The sequence below is a fragment of the Armigeres subalbatus genome, chromosome 3 (genome assembly GCF_024139115.2).
Source record: "Armigeres subalbatus isolate Guangzhou_Male chromosome 3, GZ_Asu_2, whole genome shotgun sequence".
Classification (NCBI taxonomy): domain Eukaryota; kingdom Metazoa; phylum Arthropoda; class Insecta; order Diptera; family Culicidae; genus Armigeres; species Armigeres subalbatus.
The window spans coordinates 156,905,733-156,927,211 of record NC_085141.1 but is presented as its reverse complement, the minus strand read 5'-3'; the positions used below and the strand labels follow the sequence as shown (position 1 = coordinate 156,927,211).

The 21,479-nt window shown below is 40.7% G+C and overlaps 1 protein-coding gene and 1 long non-coding RNA gene across 2 annotated transcripts; both read right to left on the bottom strand.

Moving 5' to 3' along the window:
- Positions 1-4,220: 4,220 nt before the first annotated feature.
- Positions 4,221-5,500, bottom strand: LOC134221100 (uncharacterized). The gene is made up of 4 exons (XR_009982209.1): positions 5,388-5,500; positions 5,079-5,260; positions 4,719-5,015; positions 4,221-4,407 (listed from the first exon to the last, which is right to left on the bottom strand). It is a non-coding gene; the product is annotated as an uncharacterized LOC134221100 (long non-coding RNA).
- An 11,405-nt stretch (positions 5,501-16,905) lies between these two features.
- On the bottom strand, positions 16,906-19,863 carry LOC134226316 (cytochrome P450 4d1-like). The gene is made up of 6 exons (XM_062707016.1): positions 19,599-19,863; positions 19,421-19,527; positions 19,082-19,361; positions 18,489-18,558; positions 17,882-18,432; positions 16,906-17,812 (listed from the first exon to the last, which is right to left on the bottom strand). The coding sequence occupies exons 1-6, from the start codon at positions 19,759-19,761 to the stop codon at positions 17,466-17,468; spliced, it is 1,518 nt and encodes a 505-aa protein (XP_062563000.1). The 5' UTR covers positions 19,762-19,863; the 3' UTR covers positions 16,906-17,465.
- Positions 19,864-21,479: the final 1,616 nt, after the last annotated feature.

The window sequence follows — 21,479 nt, the reverse complement described above, 5'->3', positions numbered from 1 at the left end:
TTGAATTCCACCACTTAATTGTATCTTGACAGATACGTATTTCGACCTCAACAGTGAGGCCGTCTTCAGTGTCTCGACTAAGTCGAGTCAAGTACGAGTGGTGGAATTAACTGGGATTGTACAAACTCGTCTTATGACAAGTGAAGACATTCCACTAAAAAGCTCAAAATAATTTTCTTAACAAAATTACATCTCATAACCACATTCAGAATCGAGAAAATGTCATAGGATTCTTAGAATTTGTCATTCTTCGAACGGTCCGTTGTCTGCGGAATCTCGATCGAAATGGCTCGGGCGCGCCGGAAAGCAGCTTTCTTATATCTAATGAAGTAATTCCATTAGCCCCGCCCTTCATTAATCGTTATGAGTGCACATTATATTTACACCCATATCAGATCACAAAGGGGCGGGGCTAACGGGCTTAATTTATTAAATACAAGAAAGCTGCTGTTCGGCGCGCGCGAGCCTCATTCCAGTTCGAGACAGCAACACGTACGGACGTGTTTTTTGCTCGCGCATTTTTTCGAAGTGTTTTTTCTCGTTCTTTCGCTGTTTACGTTTTCGCTTGTCGCGTTGGCGTTATTTTCTCCCGGACCCGTCATGGGAGACTCGGTGGCCGATTCGGTCGCTGGAAAAGTGCCTAAGCGCACTGCTCTTGGAGGCGCGGGTAACCCCTCCAAGCAGCTTTTTCAGAGCAACGTGTTCTCGCCGTTGCCGCTTGATGACGCCGGCAATCCGCCGAAAAAGAGGAAGAAGCAGCAATCGCAGCTGCCGCAGGTGCAACCGGAGCGGAAGGAGAAGTGCCCGCCCGTGTTTGTGAAGGGCGATCCGCCGGATTTACGACCAAAATTCGCCAGCTGATCGCTAAGGGGCTGAAATGTACTTTTCGGCTCTGCAGCGAGGGCGTGAAAGTGATGCCGGCCAACAGGGACCATCATCAATCCGTCGTGGAGTTCCTCGAGGTCCACAAGTATGAGTACTACACTCATGACCACCCCGGCACGAAGCCGCTCAAGGCCTTGCTGCGAGGACTTCACGACATGAAGGAGGAAGAGCTCCAAGCAGAGCTTGAAAGTTGCGGACTGAAGCCAGTAGCCGTCCACAAGATCGCTCGTCACGACAAGGCGAGGAAATATCGCGACCAGCTTTACCTGATCCATCTGGAGCACGGTTCCACTACCTGGAAGGACCTGAAGCTGGTTGGCGTTATAAATTACACCGTCGTTGACTGGGAGCGATATCGGCCAGTGCACCGCGATGTCACGCAATGCACCAACTGCTTCAATTTCGGGCACGGCACCAGGAACTGCCGCATGAAGCCGCGCTGCAACAAGTGTGGCGAACCCCATCCGACTGACGAGTGCGACAAAATGGAGGTGGCCGATCCCAAATGCGCCAACTGTGGCGACAAACATCGGGCCACCACAAAGGGCTGCCCAAAGCGAGCCGAGTTCCTGGAAATCCGGAAGAAGGCTTCCACCAGGACCATTCCGAAGAAGAACCGTGTTCCTGTAATCAACGAGGTGAACTTTCCAGCTATCCCGGCTCCCCGTCGTGTGATTCCAATACTCCCACCGCTACAGCCGCACAAGCGACTGGCAGCGGCAGCTGCATCGGTCCAAGCTCCAGCATCGTCGGCACCATCCACCAGCGAATGGCCCCGCTTCCTCCTCCTGGGTTCCGTCGGCAGTCGGAGAACGAAGCCGTCCCACCGGAAGAATCTGCCCCGCTGTACACTCCGGAGCAACTGATGCCGATCTTCGCGCAGCTCGCCACTCGACTGCGCGGCTGCAAAACCGATTCGACCAGGTCTTCACACTTGGCATGTTCATCATTGAAAATGGCTGCTAGGGTGGGCCTGGTCAACTGGAACGCTTGCTCGCTAAAGAGCAAAACAATCGAGCTGAAGGATTTCCTTGAGGAGAAGGAAATAGACGTGGCGTTCATCACCGAAACGCACCTAAAACCGGAGGTGAACATCAACATCCCGGACTTCCGCATCGTGCGACTCGACCGGCCGACCAGGGAGGTGGTGTGGCCATCGCTCTTCGCTACAACATCAACTGTCGTCTGCTTCCAAGTTTCCAGCTCAGTGTCATTGAGGCCATCGGTGTCGAAATCACCACTTCGGTCGGCACAATCGCGCTCATCGCGGCGTACTGTCCAACGCAAGCCAAAGCCGGCGATGGATCATCGGCTGCCCTTCGGAGGACATCGTCAAGCTGACGCGGAGGCAAGGCCAGTATATCATTGCCGGCGACTTGAATGCCAAACATCAAGCCTGGGGCAACAGTCGCGGCAATCGAAAAGGCACCATCTGGAGCAACGACATGGAGGAAGGCCACTACACGATCCTGAGCCCGGATTCCCCCACTCGGCTGAGTCGGTCCGGTGCCCACGCAACGCTCGACCTCTACGTAACAAACCTGAGTGACCACGTCTCGCAGCCGGTTGTATACCAGGAGCTCAGTTCGGATCACTATCCGGTGGTGGCGGAACTGGGCTCCTCGGTCAATCGGCACCAGCAGTTACGGCGGAACTACCACCGAGTGAACTGGCAGCGTTTCCAGCAGTGCGTCGATAACACCGTCGACTACGAGGTGCGTCCGGAGACGCCGGAAAGTATCGACCGCCAGCTGTGCGCTATCGAGGAGGCGATCACGGCGGCCCGAGAGCAACACGTACCGACGGCTCGGCAGGTAAGCAACTCCTTAAACATCGATACACTCACCAAAGATTTGATTCAATTGCGGAATGTCACTCGCAGGCAGTTTCAGCGTTCTGGATTGCTTAAGCTTAAAGCAAGCTGCAATCGAATCACAAAAATTATCAAGGCCAGAATTGTGGACCTCAACAATAACGAATTCTCTAATAAGATTCGCACTCTCCCAGATTATGCTAAGCCGTTCTGGAAAATGACCAAAATTCTAAAATCCAAGCCTCGGCCCATTCCACCTTTGATCCCACTAGACAATAATGGCTCTAAGGATCGCTTGATAACTCCTGCAGAGAAGGTCGCTGAAATAGGTCGTCACTTCGTCAGCTCACATAATCTTGGGCAGAACATCGTCAGTCCACACGAAGCAGCCGTCAACGAGCATGCTAACAACATCCATTTGATTCCCAACGACTTCTCGGAGGAGTTGGAGATCTCAGCAGACGAATTGACGGCCTATATCAAATCGTCGAAGAACATGAAGGCCCCAGGCTTCGACAGCATCCTGAATCTCGAGCTCAAACACATGAGTGCTCCATTCTTTGAGCACCTCTCGCTGATCTTTAATCAGTGTCTCCGGCTCAGCTACTTCCCATCGTCCTGGAAGTCAGCGAAAGTCATCCCCATTCGGAAGCCTGGGAAGGATCCTTCATCCCCCAAAAGTTATCGACCCATCAGCCTTCTCTCATGGTTATCCAAGCTATTCGAAAAAGCTATTCATCATCGGTTACTTGAGTCTGCCGAAAATCTCAACATCTTGCTCGAGGAACAGTTTGGTTTCCGACGCGGTCGGTCAACTGTACACCAACTGACTCGAGTTACCAATGTCCTCAGACGGAACAAGTTTGTCTCGAAAACATCCGCCATGGCCTTACTCGATGTCGAGATGGCATTTGACAATGTATGGCATGATGGCCTGGTGTACAAACTACAACGCTACAATCTTCCCAGCTACACGCAGAAAAAACTCTTTTAAAAACAATAATAACTGACGTAAATTCAACAAGAATTTCGCATTGTTTTATGGTAAAAGAATTTGTTTTTGTTTTAAAATCTCATGAAAAACGAATTGTTGAAATTAAAAGAAAATATATTTGAATTCAAATAGTTATTTGACGGTTTGAATCTTTGCTTCAGCGGTAACTGTGTTACGTCTTGCTAAACAATGAAAATAATTGTTATTTCAAAAAGAGATAGTTTATTATTTTAATTAGCTTCATAATTGAACATAAAATCATAATATTGTTGTTTTAATAATCTTTTTATAGTATTTATATTGCATATTTTTATTGAAATAAAAATTGTTATATTTTTATTTTATAATTTTCTTTCAAATTCTTTATCCTTATAGCCTATTCAGACTACAAGCTTTATTACTTGATAAAGTTCATCTTTGTGTCAATGTCCACACAACTTATTTTCATTGAAGTTTAGCTTTATCAAGTGATAAAGCTCATAATTGAAACAGACTATTAAAAAAGTGACTGAGAAACATTATGCTGTTTTATATGTTTTTCTTCATGCACACAGATCGCATAGTTTATTTACTGGTCCATTGAATTAAAGTCACCTGTATTGTTCATATCACAATGCCGGTTAGTTTTGTAGTAAAATTGATGCATATGGCTTATGTTTCTGTATTGCCTTTCAGGAAAAAATACCCTATGCCACCTCGGAATAATTCCAGAGTCCTGAAGATCTATATACATAAAAATGAATTTCTGTCTGTCTGTGCCTTATAGACTCGGAAACTACTGAACCGATCGACGTGAAAATTTGTATGTAGAGGTTTTTGGGGCCGGGGAAGGTTCTTAAGATGGTTCGAGACCCCTCCCCGCTTTGGAAAGGGGGGCTCCTATACAAATGAAACACCAATTTCTTCATAACTCGAGATCTAATAAGAGAATAAATCAATTTTAGGCGAAACGAAGTTCGTCGGGTCTGCTAGTATTAAAAAAATATTAATCGAAGCAGATACAATTTTATGTAAAACTTTACTTACATTTGTAAATGAAATAAGTCAGTCCGATCATCATTACGTAGGCAAGAAATCGACACGTAGTTCATTGTAACTACTGGTTTTGGCCGAAGCATAATCCCGGAATAGCAAATGCGTCTGCGCCTTGTGATAGTTTTGCTTCCATCGCCAGAGCAATGTTGAGATTGTGGATGCTAGAATTGCTGCAGTACTACAATATGCAATGTAATGTTCCAAAATGCCGCATCCATCCAACAGCACTATGGTAGTGGAATGAGGAATCATACGACCAAAGAATTGAAGCAAAAGGGTGCATGGTAGCTAAAATTAGTTTTTTAAATAGATACAAAAATAAGTTGCGATATTAATGAGTAACCTACTTACTATTGAAGGGATCTCTTGGCAATTGCTGATGCCTATCGGATGGCCGATTTCGTACTGAGGAAGAGGACTCGACGCAAAAAACGGTGGCTCTCCCTTACGCCACTTTGAGAATGATCCGATGAACACCATCCTTGGATTTCTCCTTGTCCTTCTGAGCCGTCGATCGGAATAAAGAGTGGAAACTGGAATTTTCCGAAATAGAGAAAAATATTTACACAGATTTACCAATCGTTGTTTATAAATATCTTGATTTTAGTCAAACTCCTACCGCCAATGTCAGCTATGAACAATTTGGAACAATGGACTTACCTGTATATTTTATATTTGCCATCAACAGTGCTTAATTTGGTAAAACTGACTGAAACGTACAATTTTATTTCAAATTATTTTTGATGTTGTCTTTTTTGCGTTGCGAAAATGACAGACGAGTTTTTTTTTATTTTTATACATCAGGCGTTACTCAAGGCTGTAGCGTTACATGCGGTTTAGGTCCAGAGAGAAAACGAGTAACTACACGTTAAAATAAAAGGATTTATTTTTGGAATAAAAATATTTCTTTTTATTTCAACAATATTATTATTGTAAGTCAGATTATTGAAACAAACATATTAATTTTCAAATTAATATGAACAAATATTGTATAATCAATAAAAATAGACATGAATCCAAATAGTTTTTGCTATTTAAATACAACAAACGATATTATAGATTCAATGTAATCAAATTTCTGTCCGTGTACCTGGTGAAAATCATCAACAATTACCTGTCGGCAAGGACATTCCGGGTCTCAATCAGCGGAGCGAGTTCCAATGCGCACAACATCGTCGCAGGCGTTCCCCAGGGCAGTATCCTCAGGCCCCTGCTTTTCAATCTGTTCACCTCCGACATGCCAGAACGTCCAGAAGGCGGCATTCTGTCTCTGTTCGCAGATGACACATCCATCGTCTACAACGGTAGAGTGATCAGAGCGCCAGTGGCAAAACTCCAACGAGGCCTGGATGACCTGACAGAGTACCTCACCAGCTGGAAGATCTGTATCAACGCGGCGAAGACCCAGGTCATCATTTTCCCCACTCCAAATCCCTAAACTTGTTCCGCCTGGGGACTGTAAAATCATCCTCAATGGCACGACCGTGGAATGGGCCAATGAGGCCGGCTACCTTGGCTTGACCCTCGACAGCAAGCTTATTTTCAGGCAACAGGTTGACAAAACGGTGACAAAGTGTAACGTCTTGTTGAAACTACTGTACCCTTTGATCAACCGCCGGTCGTCATTGTCCCTGAAAAATAAGCTTGCTGTCTACAAGCAAATCATCCTCCCTGTGATCGAATATGGCATGCCGGTCTGGGAGAGCTGCGCTAAAACCCACCACCTCAAACTTCAACGGGTCCAAAACAAATTCCTGAGGATGATCCTCAACCACCCTCCCAGGACAAGAACATCCGAGGTACAACATCTGGCCGAGAAAAAACCCTTACATGAACGCTTTGGTGAGTGTAAAGAAAAGTTTAGGGTCCGTTGCTTGCATTCGGATCAGGCTCCAATTAGGGCGCTAGTTCCAATCTAGGTTATCAAATTTCTTATTGTAAATATTAGTGTACATAGTAGTTAGGTTATCAAATTTAAAAAAACACACCAGCGCCTCCTAAAGGCCGTCATGATATATCATATTAACACTTAAGGTGATTATAGAATGAAGCCCGTGGTGAATTTTGAATTCACCATACGTTTATCTACATACATTTCAGAAAGCCCAAATCTGGCGGAATAGTTTTCGTACAGTGCCGAAACACAAATTATGATTGTTTGGCATAACTAAGCAAACGATCTACCATTATTTCAGCCCCATACGCGTTATTGTTCTTTCATCTCGTGCGCTTGAAAAAAATATTGAAAAAGCACGTGGTTTACAAAATGGCCGATTTCTGGCTTCATTCTATAATCACCTTAAATAACAATGTAAACATAAAAATTTAAAATTGAAGTTGGAGGGCCAAGCCGGCCGAGCACTGTACATGTAAAAAATAATTGTAGAACAGAAAATGAAACAATAAAGAAGAATTTTACTACTTACTACTACTTACGCCCGCGAGCCACTTTGATCGGGATTCCACAGAGAGCGGTTCGACATTCAATGCAGCGGAGCAGACACAGCAGCACGGAGTGGGTGGCAATGCTGAAAATTTATAACTTTTGGAGGCTGAGCGAAAAATCATCGAGTGGCGGTCGGACAGTTGCAACGCAAGGTGTCGACAAGCGATTGGATACAGTTAGTTATTGGACAGAAGGAGCGTTGGTAAAAGAAAATTGGTTCTTCTCAGGACCAACATTTTATGGAAAGAAAGAGTTAATTGTGAAAATGGACTGTTTCGGTGGCATCGGGTTTGGCGTGGTACCTTGGTTGCTGTTAGTGTTTCCATCCATCCAAATTGACTGCATCATCTCCCTCCGACGCGCTATCAAATTCGCTATTTACGATTGAGTTTTGCACTTTGAAGAAAGTTTATTTCGGATAGTCGGATCAACCTTCTTTTGTATGCATAAAGACCTTTTTGGAGGACACCATCCTCAATAATGGCCGAAATAAAGGAGAAATAAGCAGAATCAGAAGTGGCGTGAAACCAGACGCAAATATATTTTTATGCAACGTTTGGTTTTCGCCCGCGATGTAAGCGTTCGTGGCAAAGAAAGGATTGTGATGTCCCCGACTGAAAGCCAGTCGAGTGGCTTCAGCGGCCAATGAGTCATGTTAATTCCACGGTTAGAGACTCAAAGTCCATCCAACTGGGAACAACTATTCATCTTTATGATTCAGTTGGCCTTGGTTGGCTCAATGTTAATAAAACGACACAAATTATTATGGCAAATACTATCAATTTCGAATAGCTACGTAGTCCTACGTCACTTTTGCGTACAACCTGATTGGGCTGCACCTTTGAGTTTTGACGTAGAACTACGTCTGTCTTTTCTATATTGGGGTACACTTTACGATTGCAAAAAATTGAAAAACGTCACGAAAATATGATAGACTTTGATCGTTAATATCTCAGCCGTTTCTTGATGGATTTTCAATTTTCTTGGATCATCCGATCAAGGAAGAGTCAATGCTTCATTCCCAATGTACACTGAAGTCTTTTTTTACGCGTTTTATTTTTACACGAATCGCTATTTATGCAATTTGTTTTTTAGAATTTCGGGATTAATGCGATTCATTTAGACAGATTTTGGAATGTATGCGGTTTTTTACGTTGTTTTACGCGGCCCATATCCTCCGCGTAAAAGCTGACTCCAGTGTGTTACAATATTTATGTATGATTATTTACTACTGAACACTTGATAACAGTTTTGCGATTGCTAATTTGGTGAATCAGTCAAACTCGTAAGTGCATCGCAAGCTTCTTCTTCCATAGCACTGGAACTTGGCCTGCTCTTCAACATAGTAATCTATTAGAGTAAGGAAAATAAGTTCAAAAGTAGCATTTACCAATGCTTCGAAATTACTCTCTAGCGAGTTTTTATCAATTGATAATATGGATATTAAGGCAGTTAAAATTTCAAAAATGTTCGAAAATTCCAACTCCCACATTTCTATTAGCATCATTTTGATAAAATAGGAGTCCTGGCAAAATTTCAGGCAATTTGGTGGTCATTTAGGGGTGGCGCGAAGTCAATTTATGTTTATATGGAAATTTGTATGCTCACTCAATCTCAGCAGACAATCACGAAAACTACCAGTACTGCCACGTAGTTCAACGTCACCTTTACGTACAACCCGATTGGGCTGCACCTTTGAGTTTTTTAGCTTAAATTCAATTTATTTTCATTTTTTGTGTTCATACAGTAGTATTTCAGTTTAAGTGTTTAGCCACCTGGCCCTTCATCTTTAGTTTTTTTCTTGTTTCTTTTGTTGATAATTATTTTGTGTTCCAATTTAACATTTTAACTATGTACACTAGTATTTACAATTAAAAATTTGATAATCTAGATTGGAATCAGCGCCCTAATTGGAGCCTGATCCGAATGTAACCAACGGACCCTAAACTTTTCTTAATACTCACCAAAGCGTTCATGTAAAGTTTTTATCCCGGCCAGACGATGGACCTCGGATGTTCTTGTCCTGGGAAGGGTGTTAAGGATCATCTTCAGGAATTTGTTTTGGACCCGTTGAAGTTTGAGGTGGTGGGTTTTAGGGCAGCTCTACCAGACCGGCATGCCGTATTCAATCACAGGGAGGATGATTTGCTTGTAGACAGCAAGCTTTTTTTCAGGGACAATGACGGCCGACGGTTGATCAAAGGATACAGTAGTTTTAACTAAACGTTACACTTTGTCACCGTTTTGTCAACCTGTTACCTGAAAATAAGCTTCCTGTCGAGGGTCAAGCCAATGTAGTCGGCCTCATTGGCCCATTCCACAGTCGTTCCATTGAACATGATTTTACAATCCCCAGGCGGAACACGTTTAGGGGATTTAGAATGGGGGAAAATGATGACCTGGGTCTTCGCCGCGTTGATACAGATCTTCCAGCTGGTGAGGTACTCTGTTAGGGCATCCAGGCCTCGTTGGAGCTTTGCCGCTAGCACTCTGATCACTCTACCGTTGCAGACGATGGAGGTATCATCTGCGAACAGAGACAGAATGCCGCCTTCTGGAGGTTCTGGCATGTCGGAGGTGAACAGATTGAAAAGCAGGGGCCCGAGGATACTGCCCTGGGGTCGCCTGCGACGATGTTGTGCGAATTGAAACTCGCTCCGCTGATTGAGACCCGGAATATCCTTGCCGACAGGTAATTATTGATAATTTTCAACAGGTAGCTGGGAAGATTGTAGCGTTGTAGTTTGTACACTAGGACATCATGCCATACATTGTCGAATGCCTTCTCGACATCGTGTAAGCCCATGGCGGATGCTTTAGAGACAAACTTGTTCCGTCTGAGGTCGTTGGTAACTCGTGTCAGTTGGTGTACGGTTGACCCACCGCGACAGAAATCAAACTGTGTGAGCTGAAGAAGGGACGACCTATTTCAGCGACCTTCTCTGCAGGAGTTATCAAGCGATCCTTAGAGCCATTATTGTCTAGTGAGATCAAAGGTGGAATGGGCTTAGCATAATCTGGGAGAGTGCGGATCTTATTCGAGAAATCGTTATTTTTGAGGTCCACCATTCTGGCCTGGATAATTTTGGATTCGATTGCAGCGTGCCTTAAGCTGAGTGTATCGATGTTTAGAAGTTGCTTACCTGCCGAGCCGTCGGTACATATTGCGCTCGGGCCATCGAAATCGCCTCCTCGATGGAACGCAGCTACCGATCGATTGCTTCAGACGTTACCGGCCGCGCCTCATAGTCGACGTTAGGAATGCACGGGATTGGTTGAGTATGAAATTTTTATTGGCTTTGGCAAGAATTGAAAATTTCAATAGCTTATCGTTAAAATTAAAATAAAATTGACAAATTGCTGGAGAGTGTCCGAGTCGATTGATATATAAATCTTCAATATCCATTGAAAGATAAAGGCGCTAATAACGTTCGAAATCTTCCCTTTCATCGTAACACTCTTTTTTTTTTTAACTAATTTTATTTGCTAATTATCTAATACATGCATTCATCTCTTAGACTAGGTGTTCCGTGTTCTTAACACTATCATCCTTATTTGCTATGTTACATTTTTAGTTATTATTAATACATTTCAATTGCCTCTGGCAGTTAGATTTTTTCCTTTTGAACCATGTAGGAATTACAATGTTTTCTACTTAAACTAAACTTAACCTAATTTATACTAAGGGTACAAGTAGCTAATCGTTGCAATAGAAGATTGCAATGATTTTTGTCTTAAATTGAAAATTATTTTGTTGGACCTTTGTTGCAATGTCTCAATATTGAAAATTCTATGAAGAACATTGGTACTATACCACGGAGGCAACTACAGAATCATTTTCAAAATTCTAATTTTAATTCTCTGAAGTGACTTCTTTATGTTATTGCAGCAACTAGTACATATCGGCACATCATACTACATGTTTGGTCTAACAACTTGTTTGTAAATCAAAAATTTGTTCCCATGACAAAATTTTGTTTTTCTGTTTATAAGCGGATATAGACACTTAATATATTTGTTACATTTGGCTTGAAGGGTTTTAATGTTTTTTTTTTTTAAGTTAATTTTTGGTCCAGCAAAAGTCCTATATATTTGGCTTTACTAGACCAATTAATTGGAACCCCATTCATAGTGACAATGTGTCTGCTAGAAGGTTTCAAATAAGAAGCTCTCGGCTTAAGTGGGAAAATTATAAGCTGAGTTTTGGAAGCATTCGGGGAAATTTTCCATTTTTGCAAGTAAGTGGAGAAAATATCCAAACTTTTTTGCAATCTACTACAAATGACACGAAGGCTTTGCCCTTTGGCAGAGAGACCTGTGTCATCTGCAAACAAAGATTTTTGACACCCTGGTGGTGAATCAGGTAAGTCAGAACTAAAAATGTTATACAAAATGGGCCCCAGTATGCTGCCTTGGGGAACACCAGCTCTTACAGGTAATCTATCAGATTTAGAATTCTGATAGTTTACCTGCAGTGAGCGATCTGATAAATAATTTTGGATCAGTTTAATAATGTACAGAGGAAAATTAAAATTCATCAATTTTACAATCAAACCTTCATGCCAAACACTGTCAAATGCTTTCTCTATATCAAGAAGAGCAACTCCAGTCGAATATCCTTCAGATTTGTTGAGCCGAATTAAGTTCATAACTCTTAATAACTGATGAGTGGTTGAATGCCCATGGCGAAAACCAAATTGCTCATCAGCAAAAATAGAATTGTCATTAATATGAACCATCATTCTATTTAAAATAATCTTTTCAAACAGTTTGCTTATTGAAGAAAGCAAACTGATTGGGCGATAACTAGAAGCCTCAGCTGGATTTTTGTCCGGCTTCAAAATTGGAACAACTTTGGCGTTTTTCCATTTATCTGGGAAGTATGCCAATTGAAAACATTTGTTAAATAAATTAACCAAAAAGGATAAAGAGCTCTCAGGAAGTTTTTTGATAAGTATGTAGAAAATACCATCATCACCTGGGCCTTTCATATTTTCAATTTTTCTAGTGATAGATCTCATTTCATCCAAATTAGTTCCCAACGAAGGGTCAAAACATTCTCTTGATTGAGAATGTCTTCGAAGCTCCGTGTAACCTGATCCTCAATTGGACTAGTGAGACCTAGACTAAAATTATGGGCACTCTCGAACTGCTGAGCAAGTTTTTGAGCCTTTTCGCCATTTGTTAATAAAATTTTCAGTACATTCAAAGTTAATTGCCTATATGCCGGGTATTAAGCCACCCGGAGTGGAAATTAATTACTATGTCTGAAACTTGATTATGCATATGTACAACATGTGATAGATTTAGTTCGGAAAAGGTATTGGAGGTAACCGCCCTTCGGTGGGGTTTGATCCCACGACCCCAGTTCGCATGACAGGTGCTTTCCCTACTAAGCTACGAAGGACCTCCGTCGTCCACCGCAGCTTAGCGGGTACTGATGAAACCAAATTCCCAGTACCAGGTACCAGCCGATCTCTCGCAATACATTTTCAGAACTAACTCTCTCAAATGTATTTTTGTACACATCATGTCAACCAAGTAGGATGAGTATTTAGTATTGTCCGGCTCCTACACACTTGCTTCATCAGCAACGGCGCTCAATGAAGTAGGGTTGTGTGAGGTTGTGCCAGTTTGGTCGTCAGATCCCATAGGCAATTAAATTTGAATGTACTGATCTCGAGTGGCGATCTCTCTTCGCTTGTGTGGTCGTGTTGGGATCTGACGACCAAACTGGCACAACCTCACACAACCCTACTTCATTGAGCGCCGTTGCTGATGAAGCAAGTGTGTAGGAGCCGGACAATATTAAATACTCATCCTACTTGGTTGACATTGTGTACAAAAATACATTTGAGAGAGTTAGTTCTGAAAATGTATTGCGAGAGATCGGCTGGTACCTGGTACTGGGAATTTGGTTTCATCAGTACCCGCTAAGCTGCGGTGGACGACGGAGGTCCTTCGTAGCTTAGTAGGGAAAGCACCTGTCATGCGAACTGGGGTCGTGGGATCAAACCCCACCGAAGGGGCGGTTACCCTCCAATACCTTTTCCGAACTAAATCTATCACATGTTGTACATATGCATAATCAAGTTTCAGACACAATCAAATTTTATTTCCCTCTTTAAGCGCTGGAATTGGCTTTTGAGGTTTTTTAAGAATTTTCGTTAATTTCCAAAAGGGTTTCGAACTGGGATCCAACTTCGAGACATTATTCTCAAAGTTGGTATTTCTCAGAATAGCGAAACGTTTTTTAATTTCATTTTGCAAATCTCGCCAAATAACTTTCAACGCGGGATCGCGAGTTCTTTGGTATTGCCTTCACCTCACATTTTTAAGACGGATCAGTAGCTGAAGATCGTCGTCAATAATAATGGAGTTGAATTTAATTTCACATTTAGGAATTGCAATGCCTCTGGCTTCTACAATTAAGTTTGTCAAAGATACGAGCGCATTGTCAATATCACTTTTGGTATCCAAAGGAATATTAACATCAAAATTCCTATCGATATATGTTTTATATAAATCCCAATCAGCTCTATGATAATTAAAAGTAGAGCTGATTGGATTATAAATGGCTTCTTGTGAGATTTCAAATGTCACAGGAAGGTGATCAGAGTCAAAGTCAGCATGAGTTACCGATTGGCCACACAGCTGACTTGAATCCGTTAAAACTAAATCAATTGTAGAAGGATTTCGACTGGAAGAAAAACAAGTAGGGCCATTGGGATACTGAATAGTATAATATCCCGCAGAACAATCTTCAAATAAATTTTTTCCGTTGGAATTGCTTTGAGCATTATTCCATGAACGATGTTTGGCATTGAAGTCACCAATTACGAAGAATTTTGATTTGTTAAGAGTCAGAATTTGAAGATCAGCTTTCAACAAATTCTGTTGCTGTCCATTGCATTGAAAAGGCAAATAGGCTGCCATGAAGGAAAATTGACCAAAATTTGTTTCAACAGAAACTCCCAAGGTTTCAAACGAAGAAAATAATTTATGTTTGATACGTCTATTAATGACGATGGCGACCCCACCACAGGCGCTGTCAAGACGATCGTTTCTGTATATAAAATAATTTTGATCTCTTTTAATAGAGAGTCCTGGTTTTAAATACGTTTCAGTTATAATGGCAATATGCACATTATGAACTGAAAGGAAGTTGAATAATTCATCTTCCTTACCCTTTAGAGAGCGGGCATTCCAATTTAGAACTTTCACACAATTATTTAGATCCATTAAAACGGAGTCCGATAACAATTTTTGTGTGTACTTTATACCAACCTGAACAGCTTCTGGTATGGTATTTGCTTTGAACATTGCATCAATCATGTGATGCAATTGTTCAGTTAAAAAATCAAAATCGGAAGCAGTCATGCTACCTGTATCGGCAACATGACCATTATTTTCCGTGGGACATGGGTATAAACCTCATTTTGAGAAGAGAAATTTTGTCTACCAGCAGCGATGTTTGCATACGTAGGTACATTCGAAAATTGGAATTTACTGAAGTGCTTGCTACCCGTTGACGAGCGGCAAAATTTGTTTGTGAATTGTGGTGGGTATGAATTGCTCGACCGGTAACTAGTTTCGAAATTTGAGCGTTTGAAAATTTCTACCCGTCGAATCTGGGATCCGATTGGAATTTCCTGTCATCAATTTTGCACGGGAATTCAAAACTTTTGCGTGAAGGGCATTCCCAGAAATTGGATTTATGATTGCCCCCACAATTTGCACATTTAAATTTATTGGAATCTTCTCTCACAGGACATGCGTCCTTGGCGTGAGAGGTTCCACCACAAATCATGCATTTAGCATCCATGTGACAATGTTTGGTTCCATGACCCCACTTCTGGCACTTACGGCACTGGGTGGGGTTTGGAAATTTCCCCAGGCCTGCGGAAATGTTCCCATGTAACACGGACATGAGACATAATACAGGCCTTTTCAAAACTTTTCATATTATTGAGTTCACTTTTGTTAAAGTGAACTAAATAAAATTCTTGAAAAATACCCCTCTGGGAAGGACCAGAGCGTGATTTCTTTTCATCTTAATTGCTTCCACTGGTAAAAATCCAAGTAATTGAGAAATTTCAATTTTAATCTCATCCAGTGATTTATCATCACTGAGGAGACCTTTCAAGACGACTTTGAACAATCGCCCAGTTTTGTCGTCGTATGTGAAGAATTTATGACGCTTCTCAGTTACTGAAGACGACGTTTGCGATCGTCAAAGGATCCCGGCAAAACGCGGCAGTCACCCTTCCTAGCAATCTGAAATGAAACCTTGATCCCCTGAAGGTTACTCAAAATCTCATTCCGGAAGCCAGTAAACTCGGCAACAGATACCACAATTGGCGGAATCCTTTGCTTTTTCGCATGAATCGAATCACCTGGGCTAGAGGTATATTCGATTTGCTCAATTTCATCATTAATCAAATCGAACTGATTGCTCAGTTCGATTGGAGAAGAATTATTACCGATATTAGAGTTAGAAGGAATATCTGAATTCTGCAGCTTCCTTCTATTTTTTCCGCGCTTTGGCAGGACGGTCTTGAAACCTTGTTTCTTTGAAGGAAGTGGAGAATTCAGAGACTCCCCCTTCCTCTTGTTTTTATTAATGCTCATGGCTGAGCGTGGAGACGTGACCTTCTAAGAGGTTTTTTCCCAGAACGGTGTCCCTGCAGGATTACCACTGCTTGTCGGAATTTTACTTCCGCAAACGGGTCCAACGTAAAACGAAGGCACGGTTCCTTGCAAAGATCGTAACGGGATCAGTGGGTACAAATAGCACTAAGAAGCACCGTTGAAATTAAAATAGCTTCGGGTAGTATTAAAAACTTCCTTCCGCAAAGAGAGAAAGAACCCATCGTAACACTCTCGATTCTGCCTCAATATGCCAGCCGTCGGCTTTCTCTCTGTTATTCACCCAAATACTTGTTTTTCTTAGTAACGAATATTGATCAGCATTCTCGTGACGTCAGAAAATCAAACAATAAACGAACGTAATCACATTAGTTTGGTATTGTTACCATTCCAAAATTCGTGTGGATAACACGATGATACTCTTATGCTCAAGGAAATGGAAAAATTTCTAACCAGAATATTGTCTAGAACAGAAATTGAACCTAGCAATAAATTTTCTTTTTTTGTTCGAGCTTCTAAGATGTTTTTGATGTTGTCTTAAAAGCGAAATGCTGTTAAGCAACAATCTCAGTCATTTTGCGACTAACTTTTTAAAAGGGCCTAAAAGTCCGATTCTTCAAAAAAATATATATAGGGGAAATGACGGCTTCGGTAGGTTTTGTTCTATTATTGTCAGGGGGGTTTCCTATAACTAATTGTACTAAAATTTGGCCTAAACATTTTTTGCATATCAAAGAATGTTGTGGCCAAATTTCATAACATTTCATAACAAAACCCCCATGACAATAATAGAACAGAACCTGCCAAAGCCGTCATTTCCCCTATATATATTTCCATACGACATTCACACATTTTTATTCACAAAATGTTAAGAACACACAGAGAAGAACGCTTATTATAGTAGAATATTGTAATTTGTGTAGCTATGATGCCACTAAGGAAAAAAAAGTCAAATTTTGGGGTATACTCGTTTTTTTCAAATTGCTTTCTCAAAATGGCGCAAGTTTGCACCAACTAAATATCTATTTGGGGAAATGCGGGGAAAAAAGTGGCTGTCTTGTAAAGTTAAAGAATGCCTCTATTTTTCATTGTTTTGTTTGTATTTTGACATTTTTTTGTTATTACGGTATGAAAGCTCCTTCAATTATCTTTACAATGCTATATAATAACCTTGGTATCTTATCAGAAAAAAATCTTTCAAAAACTGGTATGAAGTGAAGCGAGATTTTGAAGAGAAAACCCGCGTTTTTACCTTTTCTCAACTTTGATAACTAATATCTCAAAAACTATAACTCGTAGGGGCCTTGGGGTTTTCTTATACTGTGTATCAACTTTCGGAAAAACGTAGGAAATGATTGTCCGATTAATGTCCGCCTAAATCCCCATAGTGGGGCATCGTCAATTTGAAGGGCTCCATTATTTGTTGATGAATTAGTCGTTATCAGGAGACGAGCCAGCCTCGGGCTGAAAGTCTCCCTAATAAAGACAATAATAATAAAAATAAAGTCGTTATAGGTTAAGAATTATAAATGTCTAATTATTGAAAATATTTCAAAATTTGCAGCGCGATAAACAAAACAAACATATAGCATATTTTGATATATTGTAACAACTATAATAGGATACAATCATCTACTCCATTATTATTTCACTCGGTTTCTGATCCTCACCGGAACCCCATCTTCCGGATGTAACACCAGCTCTGCGATCATTCTATCTGGTTTGGACTGCTTTGGCGGCAGTATCTCATAGTGTCGAACCAGTTTGCTGATCAAACTCTTGATCTCCGTCATGGCAAACTTCTGGCCAATGCAATTTCTTGGTCCAGCACTAAACGGTACGTATTGGTATGGGTTGGTTTTTGCGGCCGATTTCTCCACAGAAAATCGCTCCGGTCTGAACTCCAGAGGATCCTCGTAGTAGTCCTCGTCACGACCCATAAGGTATGGGAAGATCAATAGATTTGCTCCTGCCGGAAAGGTGATGCCGTCTAAAAAAGGCGATAAAGACAATCAATTTTAGTATTTTGATTTGTGACTGTAGTAAGCAAATATCGTACTGATTTCTTGATTTTCTAGCAAAGCTCGTCCATAAAACGGTACTGAAGGGTAAATTCTCAGAGTTTCCTTGATAACCAAATCCAGGTAGTTCAGTTGATTCAGCATTGAAAGCGTGACCGGAACGTTCAAATCATCCCCAATTACGGATCGCACTTCGTCGTAGACTTTCTGTTGAACATCAGGATACTTTGCTAGGATTCCTGTGAGAAAGCTGATGGCCGACGTGGTCGTATCGTGGCCTTCAAACATGAAAGTATCAACCTCCTCGCGAATGTCTTGGTCAGTCAACGGTTTTCCATCCACCTGAGCTTGGAGTAGCATATCCAGGAAAGCGACTTTCTTACGAATCCCCACGTCATTTTCGTTATCGTTTGCTGTTTTGGCGGAGCTCGTCGCTAACTCCTGACGTCGTGACCGAATGACTTTATCAGTGTAACCATGCAGCACTTTCAATGCATCTTTTTGCATCTTTCGATATGGAGTGAAGAAGAAAGTCAAATCCATCCGCGCAATTGCTTGAAACGAGCGAGCTGTTGCAACGGTCGCCATACTGGAAACAAATAAGACTTGTATAATAGTTGGTTTTGTGTTAGATCGTAATCGCACTTCTTTACGGCTTTCACATATTCCGATTCCGAGTTGAGCTGAGCATTAACTTTAGTTCCCATAGCTGATTCTGTGGAGGCATAATAAAAAAAATGAATACATTCTTTCCATCAAGTTTACGATGCTCCCATGCCCAAATATGAAATGTGAGTACGTTTTTATTCCATAATTCTCCTCTACACCACAAGTACAAGAAACATTCATAATATTGTTCGCATTCTCAGCAGCGCAGTATTTTATGTTGTCAACTTATGGGTGGCTTTTCAAAAGCATTGCACTTGGTCTTCAATGATTTGCCATTCATCAAAACAAACTCACGTCGATGACCTTGAAACGCCGACTGGTTTGTCTTCACCCCATGTTGAATCATTTCGATTACCATTTCCACGGCGTAATTATTATTATTGTCTTTATTAACGAGATTTTCGGCCCTTGGCCAGCTCATCTCGCGGCGTAATTATTAATGTTTGCATTTTTTCTTTTCTATCGGTTAAGCAAATTGAACAAATACGTGAAAATTTAAAAAAAATCACATTTTCTCACGTATTTTTCTCTTGTTTGGATTGCAATTGATTATGTTTTTGAAAACTTACCACAGATCACATCCAAAGCGCAGAGTGTTACAACTGGAAAAACGTCGAAGTCTTCACCACTGATAGTTTTTGTTTTTAACTGTTGAACGAAGATATTACTCTGTTGGTCGAAAATTTCGACAAACTCTTCCAGAATTTTGAAGTGGAATGTAGGAGTGATGATCTTTCGTCGACTATGCCACTTCCTCCCGGTACTGGTAAGCAAACCATTGCCAAGCCACGGCCTTAGAAATTCATATTGATTCGCTTTGTCCAGCAGTTTTTGACTACTGAGAATCCCCTGAAATATTTCACACCGTTCACTATTGTATTAAAAACTTTACCTAAAACTTTACTAACCTCCACCAGTTTGGCGTCTGATATTAAATAAATCAAATCCGGTCCAATCCATAGCCGGTATACCTTGCCATACTCTTTGTTCGCTTTTTGCACTTCCAGGAGAAAATCTGAAACGTACACCAAATTTCGTCAGATCTGAATGCACCGATTGACTAAAAGAAGTTAAGATCTTCCACACCTGCCGGAGTCTTGGTTCCGAACTGGATCGAGTTTCCCAAGATAGGGTAAGCCTTCGGGCCACCAACCTTCGCAGAGTGGTACAAACGATTCGCGAATCGTTGATATACGTAAATGGCTAGTCCAATCGAGAGGGCCACCACCGACACGAGCAAGATAAGCATTTTTGCTTATTATTGCTTCAATCTCACTTAATTGCTTTAAATTTGAAAGAGAAAATAAGGTCCTGCTTCGATCGTGTCCAGAGCGCTACTAACTTGCTTTCGAAGGGTGAAACGAATAATATTATTTGGCATTAAGGTGTGTATGCCTACTCGTCTCAGAGAGTGGTTCAACAAGTTGGTAAAATTAGCAAAAGATGCTGAATCATTCATTGATGTAATTGGCTGGGATGCGTGATTAACTTTTGATTAATGAATATCTTGCCAAATAGATATGGAAAAAGATAAATGGATATATATGAAAGATAACAGTGATTCTTACGACTTATATCAAACTTAATTTTTCCTTCTGGATTTTTGTTGAAGTCTGTTGTCGGTGGAAATTTTAGTTTACATTCGACTATCATTTCATTTTTCTTGAAGTACTTTCAATTGTAAACTTAACTTAAAATTGTTTATTTGTTTAAAGATTTTTTAATTCCTATTCTGGCATTTCAAGATATTTTTTTTGAATCTTTAGCTCAGCGGTTGTCAATGTTTTCCTTCGGTGGTACCCTTTCAGACATTTGCATTGCTTGAGGTACCCTCTGGATTTTTTTTTTGAAAATTTTCCTGGAGGCATGTAAAAATAATAATTTCCTATTCGTTTCTCACGTGGCTTCTATCAAACCGAATGACCAGTACACACAGTACATTTAAAAAAATACGCTCTTCATATTCGCTATTTAAAACTTTGGTAACACTAATAATTGAGGGGGTTAGAAGCAGAGGGGTGTAAGTGATATTTTTGTCAAAATTGAGTTGGCTACAGAAAAAAATGCTTTAATTCTCGAGCTTTGCGGTAATATGTCGATATAGTTTGTACGATGTTTATAAAAAATGTGAAAATTCATAGAAAATTGTAAATTTTTTGAACTTCCATACAATTTGTATGGAGCTAAAAAATATTGAAAAACTTTGCCCCCATTTTTCTCAAAACTAACTTTTTGTCACTTACACCCCTTTGCATTTGACCCCCTCAATTGTCATAGGGTAACTGTACCAGTTTTGGACATGTTCCTAATTTGGCCAGTTTCTTGCATACTTCCGAAAATAAAGCAATTTTCTGCTTCTTCGCATGTTGAAACTGATCGATAGTTTTTGAAAAATATGCATTTTTCAGGGATGGCCAAATTAGGCACTAAGATGGCAACAACCGGTACACTTCCCCTATTAAATTGATTTAACTTCAAACTGTTTAGGTTTAACTAAAACATGAATGCGTTACGAGTACAAACGAAATTTAAGACACTATCAATGAAAGGGTGAAAAATAAAGATGTTTGAATTAAAATAGTTCTCGAAACTTTTAATCTTTTGATGCAATATCATAGTTAAGGAGGTTGGGTTCGATTCCCGGTCCGGTCAATATTTTTTATCGATTTATCTGGGAATAAGAGTTTCGTCGTGTTACCATCAGAAAAATAATAAATTGGCTTTGAAACATAGCAAATAATAATGTAATGCTAACGAAGATGAAAAATATTGAAATTATGACCATTTTATTAGTTCAAGAATACTTTAGAATATTTTTTAAATATGGGATTCTGAGTAAAACAATGCAATTCTGATCAAAATTCCAGGATATTAAAGGATATTACAAGATGTCAGCTTCTGAGAAATTCGATTTCCTGTTCTCAGAAATGTGATAAAAGTTTTGGATAGAACTTTTGAGATTTGAGG

Excerpts from the sequence above, each read along its gene's own strand:
- LOC134226316 (XM_062707016.1), bottom strand. The coding sequence starts at position 19,761 with ATGCTTATCTTGCTCGTGTCGGTGGTGGCCCTCTCGATTGGACTAGCC. Across the intron at positions 18,433-18,488 it reads TATGTGAAAGCCGTAAAGAA|TATGGCGACCGTTGCAACAG; the intron begins GTGCGATTACGA and ends ATTTGTTTCCAG. Across the intron at positions 17,813-17,881 it reads GCTAGAAAATCAAGAAATCA|ACGGCATCACCTTTCCGGCA; the intron begins GTACGATATTTG and ends CGCCTTTTTTAG.